The following is an 11,407-nucleotide window of genomic DNA, read 5'->3' on the forward strand; positions in this document are numbered from 1 at the left end:
GCTGTTGGCTCAAGGCTATTATAATTTTATTGGTTCTCTCAATTCCAATGTCCTCCATTTTTTGTTTCAATACTTTCTTTTTTCCTTTGATATTCCATCCAAGGACTTATTACAATTTTTTGTTAAAGCTTATTACTCCTCATACTATATCACAAAAATTAAGTAAGAAATTTCCAAAATGATATAAAATTACAATTCATCTCCAAGACAATAATTACTCCAAAAACTAGCCACATAAGTTGTAGGTCGTGATTATCCTTGTGCACATCTCAATGGCAGGCCAAAAGGGAAAGTTAGGATTATCAGGCGTAGATGTGCAGTTATCCGGTATCACACCAGCAATGCTTATTTTGGTTTTTCTTCATCTCATGGCATCAAATGTAAGATAGAGGTATAATCAGTTGCTGTTTTGGATGAAACTAAGCTTTGTACTCATCATGTTTTTCATCTGGTCAAAGTTCAATTGGAATCAAAACTCCAGTGGATATTGTGCAAATATTATCTCAAGCTCCTTGGAAGATTGATAGGTTCATTCTCCAAATTAAATGGCTAAGTGATGTACAAGAACTTTTCATTTCCACATTTACTGAGGGATATAAATTCCAAAGCGAACTCATATGATCACATGGTAGTTCTACTTATGACTATTTGTCTTTCCTAACCTTATTTAAAGGTAACATCATATTAGACCCAATACATGTTACATATGCAAGGTTTTGATATCTTTCCTTGTGTATTCTATTCTTCTAATCAACAAACTAGTAGGAGTTCGAGACAAACTCCTACCATCACAAGTTATTGTTTTTTCTCTTTTAAATGCATAATCTGTCTGACAAGTACACGTGCACAAGCATGTGGGCACATGTACATCAATTATAGGAATTAACACATCTAAAAGTTAAAAAAAATATTACACTTTTTTTTACCTTGTACATATGATGTTCTTTCATCACGAATATATTACAAAATTGATCCAAAGTGAGGACTCATGATTTTATTCTTAATTTAGTTATTTTTATAATTATTTTTCCTAGTGTTATTTAATTATACTATTATTGTGTATCGAAAGTTTCTCGAAAGTCGCACTAGTATGACTAATTGGAGATTTGAGAATTTAATACTAGACTAATAAGTATGAGTAATTATAGTGTTAGAGAAATTACCTTGGACGATTAGTGTATCAGTGTATCAAATAAGAGAGAAAGTGGTAGTACAATACACTATTTGGCTACTATTGAGAGTTGACTTTTGCACCAACCTAAAGTTACCTTTTCTTCATTCTTCCTCCAAAAGATTCACAAAACTTTCCCTCCCTCACTCACTCATCCTCTCGGCCGAACCCAAGGAAAGAAAAGGGGAAGAGAAAAAATTTCATCCTTGCTCCCATCTTGCTTGTTTTTCATCCTCCAACCCACAAATCATTTGAAATTTCACTCTAGCTAGAAGAAAGGAGCAACCTTACAGAGTTTCTTGGTGAACTAGTGGTGGACATACTTGCCTTCATCTAGGGTTTAAGAGCTCTAAGAGGTAACAACTTCATCCCTCTTTATCCTTTCAATTTTTACCAAGTTTAGTGGTTGGATTTCATGGGTTTGAAACCCTAATCAAGATTCTAGACTAGTGGGCTTGAGGAAACTTTTATCTTGCTTGATATCCTAAGCTAGTGGTCTTGAGGTGACCTATGAGGTAGCGGACTTGAGGTTATTGCTTGATTATTATTGTTTATGTGAATTATAGCTTGATATTGGCTTGATAGTGGAGAGAAATTGGAAGAAAACCATGAGAGAGAGCTGGCCGAAATTTCTGTTTTGTTGCCTTGCTTGGATTTTCAATTTTTGTTGATTATTTGGCTGCTAAACTGATTGATATATGCGGTATTGTGTGTGTGAAAATTGCCTTTCAAAAATCATTTCAATTGGTTATACAAAACTAGGGTTTTTGAAAAGGAAGAAATCTGGAAATTTGCTATCAGGCTAGCCGACCATTGGTTCTTTGTCTGAACATAACTCTTTGTAAAAAAAGTCAAAAATTGAGTGCCATTTGCGGCATTCGAAACTAGACATCAAGAGATTTTCAAAAGTATAAAATTTCCCTGGTAATTCGTTTTGAGGAAACTGTAGTGAATCGGCAAAATGGATTGACCTGTTTTATCTGTTTGTCCGAAAGAAATTGGGAAGCTACATCTTGTGCCTTGATTTTGTCCCTTTTGTGAAAGGAGTATGGAAACGATTTCTTCTGATAAATTATAGAATTTTGAATCTAATTTATAACGTCATAAACCATTCTCAATTTAGACTTGTGTAGAGTTAGATATGGTCTGATTTCAAAACTGTATTGAAGCTTAGTGACTGGAAATCTTCTAAATAGGTTGCGAAAATCAGCCAACTTCAAACCATTTTATCTTGTTGCTCAAAACTCCAAATTTAGTTCTACTTGTTGTGTCTGAAACTTGAAGCTCTTGTTGTATTATAAATTTCAGAGGCCAGTTCATTTCCTGTGAATTTTACCGAATTTCCAAATATTGCTGAAAAACTAAGACTAGTTCTGTCCTGTCTTCATGAAACTGTAAATTTGAGCTGAAATTTGAATGGTTTTTGGTTGGAATCTTAGAAAAATGTCTTTAAGGAAGTTTTAGTACTTTGAATATAGTTTCTAACAGTATAAAGTTTTCCATTTTTGCACCTTTCAAACTCAAGTTATGATTTCTCAAGTGTCGTCGAGTAAAGCTGGAAAAATTTCTGATTTCTAAGAAGTGAACTTTAATGAACTTCCGATTTCCTTTTGAGATTGATGGTTCATTTTAAACTCAATTTCATGAATGATACGAGTTCACTTGTGACTTTAAATTCTCATTTTTAAATCTTGATTTTCGAGGGATTAATGCTCTTTTAAGCCATTGTCTTAAGTTTTAAGCAAGTGCACTTTCTTCCTTAAATGTTAAGTGGTCATGAGTATATGTGAGTGATGGTTGGCCACTGTTTCTTCAGGTATTCATGAGGGTTTCGAAAGGAATTCTAGTATGGACAACTGAAGGGCTTTACTTACTCACTTGTTTTGAATTGGTGAGTGTCAAGTGCATGAATTGTTGCTAAATATTTGAATTGTTTCTTGTTAATTGAGTGATTTGGAATTGTCGAGATGAGTGTGTACTTTATCGCACTCGTTCTCTTTTACATGAATTTATAATTGAATTGTGTGAAAGTGAATTGCGTGAACTTGGCCATTATAATTGTATGTCTGGGGACGCCCAAAACTCATTGGCTAACCTTACGACTCGAGTCGACATGGATTTGGTCGAGAAGCCTGGTGAACCATAAGAAAATTATAAGTTTGATCTTTTGAGGTCTTGTTTGGCATACTCGAGTAGTATTATCTTCTCAGTGAGTGTTTGGTTACAGATCCGAGAGGGTGAAATGAAGAATGGGAGAAGTAAGTGGAGTTCTACGGACTTGATACCTACCCGGTTGACGGAGTGTCATCACGTGGAGGTATTGGATCGAGCCTCGACAAAGTAAGAGAAATTTAACTCTTGAGAGCTTCCGTATCCTTATTGAGTGTGCTTTATTGTTAATTGTGAATTACTTGAACTTTCAAACTATATTTCTTGTACAAGTGTTATTGTTACTTGAATTATTAGTTTGCATGCTTTTCTTGGCCTCGCTGAGCGTTAGCTCACCCCGTAGTTTGTTTTCCTTAACAAGAGTTTGGAATGAAAAGATTTTGAGGAAGCCGACTTGATTACCTTTTGATTAGAATTTTGGATATAATTGATTAGTCGACTTGTGGTAGTTGTATTTTTGGGGAAAGTTGATGTACCTTTTAGTAACTTGTAATGTAAGATTTGAATGTTTATTTAAGGAAATGACCTTTCTTTGTATCTACTTTTATTATTGGTTGTTTACCCTTAAATTTAAATTTGATTCGTATTGAACCCTGGTAAGAGTTAGACAGGCGGTCCGTCGATACCCTAGGATTTTTTCTAAGGAGAAATGGGATCGTCATAGTTGGTATCAGAGCCTAGGTTTAAAGATCTATTTGGGAAATCTTTTAGAGGCTTTACTCTTGAGAATAAGAATGAGGTAATTTACTCATATCTTAAGTTGATGTTTGAGTGAATTAGTGACCTTAATTTCTCACCTTGAGTTTTATGATTGTTTTGTAGGAATGAAAAACGGTAATAGAGGTGATGCTGCTAATGGTAACGAAGCAGCTAACGATCATGTGGAGTCTTTTAGGCCCATTCAATATTGAGTACTAGGTGGAGGATCTCGTATCCGATACTCACCTTTTTCTAGGATCCTTTGTTGTCCTTGTAGGGAGACACATGTCTACCCTAATGATCTTGTGCTGTCCATTGATGATGAGCACCTGCAGTTAGTGGTTACTAATAGGACATTACTTCAGGAGATTGAGGAGATGAACGCTATGGTGGATTTTCAAGGTGCTAGGATCGTAGAACTCGAGGGGACAGTGATAGATGAGTGGACTAGAGCTGAGGCCGCTAGTGATGTGTTTTAGAGGACTAGAGCTCGACTAACTAGGGTAATCAAGGAGATATGGGATCGGGCCACTGGGATTTAGCTGACACTACCACACTGATAGAGGAGGTGATAGACGCCGTCGAGAGCTCAGTTTATGCGAGCACTCCTGAGGAAGAGCCTTTTGAGGAGGACCCAGAGGAGGAGGTCCAGTTCGGTTGCGAATTAGATTAGGATTGATGAATCTTTTGTCTTTTGTAGTTGGGATTAGTTGGGGTGATACTTGTAAAGTTCTTGACTTTTATTGCGTGATTGATTGTACTTTTGTGGCACCTGTGTGCTAATTTTTGTAAATGTTCCATGACTTACTGATTATATATGAACCTTTAAATGTTAATATATGTCAGTTATTGTTATTTCAAATATTTTTCATGTTGGCCTTTATTTTTAAGTATTTTCTCACGTAATTATTTTTATTCTTGTATTTAGACATAATTAAAATCATGGACGGCCGAAAAAGTGGTAGAGGCTGAGGACATGGAGTTAGGCAACTCCAAATTCAAGGAGATAATCAAGGATCGGCTACTGGACTGAGTCAATAACAAGTAAACGAAGAGGATAACTAAGTAGCTACTACTATCAACCGTATGACGGATATCTTAGAACAGTTAGTAGAGCGACAGGGTCCAGGACCTGTTAACCAATCCGGGACTCAAGAAAGAGGGAAGGATAGAACCTTGGAGAGGTTTTTGAAATTTATTCCGCCTAAGTTTATTGGAGGACCTAATCCCGAGTTAACGGAGAACTGGCTGGTGAAAATGACCAATATATTTGTTGTCTTAGATTATACTGAGAAGAGGCGAATGACGTTCGCTGCCTTTCAATTTGAGAGTGCGGCACGTGCTTGGTGGAATGTAATAAGGGGAAAAAGGGAAAGAGCACAGACCCCTTGGACCTGAAAAAACTTTATAAAAGAATTTAATGAGAAGTTTCTCCGCCTCTGATTCAAAAGAAACGGGAGGACGAATTCATAAAATTGAGGCAAGAGGCTTCTAGTGTAGTTGACTATGAGGAGCGATTTACTAAACTTTCTAAGTACGCTTCGGAATTGGTGGCTAATGAACGGAAAAAGATAAAGCGCTTTGTACAAGGACTTAATGTGGAGATTCAAGAGGGATTAGTAGCAGACCAAATCTCTACGTTTATTGAAACCCTAGAGAAAGCGCAGAGAGTCGAAAGCGCAAAGTTACAAATTAGAGACTTTCATACCAAGAAAAGGGGCACTCCTAGTTATCCTTCTAGACAAACAAGTAAAAGTACCCCACCTCCTAAGACGGAAAGAGGAACGGGAGGAGTAAAAACTGCTTGAGCACCAAGAGGAACTTTATCAAGAGGAGGCCGTAATGAGTAAGGTCAAGCGAGAGAAATACCTTCTGGTAGTCAGGCCGTGACTCCTCAAGTTGGTTGTGGCTACTATAGTAAATCCAACCATGCGGAAAATGATTGTTGGAAGAAATTGGGGGAGTGCCTGTATTGTGGCAGTACCGAACACTAGATCTCAAAATATCCAAGTGTACCAAAAGAAAGAGGTAGTACTCAACAGTCAGAGAAGTCGACCTCTAAGCAATCTAGTGCCAGAGGGAATTGACCTAAGGTGCCGGTTAGAGTTTACGCATTGGACCATCAGCAGATTCCTGATTCCATTAAGGTGGTTGAAGGTACGATTCCTATTTTTCACTGCTTACCTAAGGTTTTAATTGATCCTAGTGCGATACACTCCTTTGTAAACCTTAAATTCATGAGTGGAGTAGACGTGAAACCAATTAATTTATCTTATGACTTGGAGGTTAGAACACCTACTGGAGATCAAAACTTAATTGCTAACTTGGTGTATAGAAATTGCGAGATATGGTTTGGAGAACGAAAATTGTTGGCCGATCTGACGGGTTTAGCTATTAAGGGGTATGATGTCATTCTAGGAATGGATTGGTTAGCTCGTTACTATATTCAGTTAAATTGTAAGACAAAAATGGTAGAACTATGTATTCCAAGAGAGGCAACCTTAAAATTGGATGTAAGGGGTAGATTAGCCTCTTCTGCCCTTATTTCAGAAATTCGAGTTAGAAAGATATTGAGTAAGGGAGTTCAAGGGTATTTAGCTTTTCTTATAAATAGTCCTAGTGACAAGGTGAGGTTGAAAAATATGCCAGTAGTTAAGGAGTATCCAGATGTTTTTCCTGAGGAACTAGAATCTTTGCCGCCGGAAAGAGAGGTAGCCTTTAAAATTGATGTGACTCTAGGAGTAGCACCTATCTCTAAGATGTCATATAGAATGGCTCCAACTGAATTGAAAGAGCTAAAATTGCAATTGTAGGATCTTCTAGAGTGAGGCTTTATAAGAAAAAGTGATTCTCCGTAGGGAACTCCTGTGTTGTTTGTTAAAAAGAAAGATGGTAACTTAAGGTTGTGCATAGACGACTGAGAATTGAATGACGTTACCATCAAGAATAAGTGCCCTTTACCCCATATTGATGAATTGTTTGACCAATTGCAAGGAGCGATAGTGTTCTCAAAATTGGATCTCAGGCAGGGTTATTATCAGTTGAGAATTTTGGAAAAAGATATACCTAAGACTGCCTTTAATTCGGGGTACGGGCACTTTGAGTTTGTAGTGATGCCATTTGAGTTGATTAATGCTCCTGCAGTGGATTTAATGCACCGAATCTTTACGCCTTACCTGAATCAGTTTGTGGTAGTGTTTATTGACGATATACTAATGTATTCTAAAATTTTGGAGGATCATGAGAAACATTTAAGGATTGTTTTGGAAACCTTGAGAGAACATCAGTTGTATGTTAAGTTTAATAAATGTGAATTTTGGTTGAAAGAAATGACTTTCTTAGGTCATATAATCTCCAAGAAAGGAATTAAGCTAGATTCGACCAAAGTTGAAGCAGTTTCTAAGTGGAAACAATCGGAATACCCTACTGAAATTCGAGATTTATTAAAGATTTTTCTAAAACTGCGGGACCCCTGACTGAGTTGACTAAGAAAAGTGAAAAGTTTATATGAAATTCTAAGTGTGAAAAAAATTTTCAGCAGTTAAAAGGACGATTGACAAGGGCACCTATATTAGCCTTAGCTAATGAAAAGGATAGTTTTGTGGTTTATACAAATGCTTCAAAGGAAGGTTTGGAATGTGTATTGATGCAGAATGATAAAATAATTGCACATGCTTCTAGAAAGTTAAAACCTCACGAGCGAAATTATCCAATTTATGATTTGGAATTAACAGCTGTAGTATTTACATTGAAGAAGTGGAGACATTACCTATATGGGATGACGTTTGAGGTTTTTACCGATTACAAGAGCCTTAAGTACTTGGCTCTGTTTGGATTAGCTGCTTTTGAGGTTATTTTTCAAAAACAGCACTGTAGCATTTCATTTTTAAAATACAAGTCCATTTGGATTAGTTATTTTTGGGGTTGTTTTTTAAAAATTATATGAAAAACTTTTACTGTAGATGTTTTTTCGATTATTTTTAAAGGTATTTTTAAAACATATTTTTGAGTATTTTTATAATTTATAATTTTTATATATTTATATACATTTATGCATTTATAATACATTTATAAATATTTATAAATAAATATATTTATATATGTATATAAAAATATATAAATGTATTATATTATAAATAATACATAATATAAATATATTTATAAATTTATATTTTTATAAATGAATATTATATAAATGTATAAATCATAATTTATAATTTATAATTTCTATATTTTTATATAAATATACATTTATGCATTTATAATACATTTATAAATATTTATAAATAAATATATTTAAATATTTATATAAAAATATATAAATGCATTATAAATTTATTATATTATATATAATACATAATATAAATATATTTATAAATGTATAAGTGTATATTATTATAAATGTATAAATTATAAATGAATATTATATAAATGTATAAATTAATATATTATAAATGTGTATTAATATTATGTATAAATGTAAAATTAATATTATGTATATTAATATAAATGTATAAATGTATTATAAATGTATTATATTATATATAATACATAATATAAATGTATATTACAAATATGCATTAATATATATATATATATATATTATGTATAAATGTACATTTATATAAATGTATAATATATATAATATGTAATATATATTATATTATATATAATTTATATAATATATAATATTTATATAAATATATTATAAATATATAAAAATATTTTTTAAATAAAATAAAATATTTATAATATGTATAAATAAATATATAAATATTTAATATATATAATATACATTAATATTAATTATAAATATTATAATATTATAAATATGGTGTTCATATAATATTTCAATTTGTAATATTTATTGTATATTTCATTATATAAATATTTATAAAATATATAATTTATAAATATATAATATATAATTTTCAATTTGTATAATATACATAATATTGTATATATATAATATAATATACATAATATAATATATTCTACATAATATACATTTATACATTGTTACGTATTATGTATATTATATATTATATATAACATTATTATATATTTTTATACACATTAATGTACATAATAATATTATACATTAACAATGTATATATTATAATATAATGTACATAATATATTATGTATAAATATTTACACATTTATGTATATTACATTATATTATGTATAATATTAATGTATATAATTATTTATATAATATATAATATATAAATACATATATTTCAATTTGTAAATTTCAATTTATATTAATATAATATATGTATATATAATATACATGATTGAAATATACATATGGAGTTGTTTTTTATATAATGTTTGGATATGGTGTTTTTGGAACTGTTTTGAAAATACACATTTACTATAGTATTTGGAATGTGAAAAATATTTTTTCAAAAAGAGAGGCAAAAACAAGAAATCCAAACGGACCCCTTGTTTTTCAAAAAAAGAGTTAAATTTGAAACAATGCAGATGGGTGGAGTTTTTAGAGAATTATAATTGCACGATTAATTATCATCCAGGGAAGCTAATGTAGCAGCAGATGATTTAAGTCGTCAAGTACAAGTAGCATGATTGATGATCAAAAAGTTACACTTGTTGGAAGAGGTTAGTATTTGGAACCCTCGATTTGAACCAAGAAAAGTGATCCTTGGAAATATTATTATGAAATCTACTTTGTTAGATCATATCAAGGAGGCACAAGGAAAGGATTTTGAAGCACAAAAGTGGTTGGAGAAAGTTAATAAGCAAAAAAAGTCGGATTTTAATTTGAGAGTAAATGGTGTACTAAGGTTTTGAAATCGAATAATAGTGCCAAAAGATGGAGGGCTTTAAAGAAAAATTTTGGAGGAAGCTCATCGTTCTAAATATACGATACATCCGAGAGGAAATAAAATGTACCAAGATTTGAAGAGTTTGTATTGGTGGGAGAACATGAAGAAGAAAATTGGTTAGTTTGTCCAGACTTGTTTGATTTGCCAGCAGATTAAAGCCGAGCATAAAAAACCGTCTGACCTATTACAACCTTTAGAGATACTCAAATGAAAATGAAAAAATACCACCAAGGATTTTGTATCTGGATTATCGAGGACACAGAGAGGGCATGATGCCATTTGGGTAATAGTGAATAAACTAACTAAATCTGCTCATTTTCTGCCGATTAGTATGAAGTACTCTATGGAGAAGTTAGCTAAGTTATATTTGGATGAGATTATAGGCTACATAAGATACCAGTAAGTATTGTGTCCGATCGAGACCCTCGCTTTGTTTCTCGATTTTGGCAGAGGATGCAAGAAATGCTAGAAACCAAATTGAATTTGAGCACTACCTACCACCCCCAGACTGATAGACAGTCAGAGAGGACAATTCAGACTCTTGAGAACATGTTGAGAACATGTATTTTGGATTTTGGAGAGAATTGGAGTAAATACTTGACATTGGTGGAATTTGCTTATAATAATAGTTTCCATTCATCCATTCAAATGGTTCCATATGAACCTCTTTATGGCCGGAAGTGTAGATCTTCGATTTGTTGGGATGAAATAAGTGAAAGAAAGATTTTAGATTCAACTGCAGTACCATGAATTGAAAAGACGTATGAAAAGGTGAAGTTAATACGCTAAAAAATTCAGACAGCTCAGAGCCGTCAAAAGAGTTATGCAGATAATCGAAAAAAGAATTTAGAATTTGCGGTTGGAGATCAAGTTTTCCTTAAGATTACTCCTCTAAAAGCAAGTTTGATATCAGGGAAAGGGAGGAAGTTACAACCTAAATTTGTAAGACCTTATAAGATTCTCCAACATGTGAGAAATGTGGCCTATAAGTTGGAACTGCCACCAAATTTATCTCGAATTCATAATTTTTTTCACGTATCTATACTCAAAAAGTATCATCCAGATCCCTCTCATGTACTGTAATCAGAAAATATTGAGATCGACGAGGCACTGACTTATGAGGAGAAACCAGTGAAGCTTCTGAATCGTAAGGTGAAGGAACTAAGGAATAAGCGAATCCCTCTGGTAAAAGTTCTATGGAGGAATCACGGAATAGAAGAAGCAACTTGGGAAGTAGAGAAGGGGATTCGACAAAAATATCCAGATCTATTTCCAAATCAAGGTATGAATTTCGTGTACGAAATTTTTTTAAGGGGGAGAGGATGTGAGAACTCATGTTTTTATTCTTAATTTAGTCATTTTTATAATTATTTGCCCTAGTGTTATTTAATTATACTATTATTGCGCGAATTTCCCTTAAATTTCGCTTTATCGCGTACGCGTCGAAAGTTTTTCAAAAGTCACGCCGGTACAACTAATTGGAGATTTGAGTATTTAATACTAAACTAGTAAGTAT

General features: G+C 32.8%; 1 protein-coding gene across 1 annotated transcript; it reads left to right on the plus strand.

Annotated features, from left to right (window-relative positions):
- Positions 1-6,276: 6,276 nt before the first annotated feature.
- Positions 6,277-6,852, plus strand: LOC113714123 (uncharacterized). Its single transcript, XM_027237920.1, has one exon. It carries the CDS (start codon positions 6,277-6,279, stop codon positions 6,850-6,852), a length of 576 nt encoding a protein of 191 aa, XP_027093721.1.
- The last annotated feature ends 4,555 nt before the right edge of the window (positions 6,853-11,407 follow it).

Source organism: Coffea arabica, chromosome 10c (genome assembly GCF_036785885.1).
Source record: "Coffea arabica cultivar ET-39 chromosome 10c, Coffea Arabica ET-39 HiFi, whole genome shotgun sequence".
In the NCBI taxonomy this organism is placed as follows: Eukaryota; Viridiplantae; Streptophyta; class Magnoliopsida; order Gentianales; family Rubiaceae; genus Coffea; species Coffea arabica.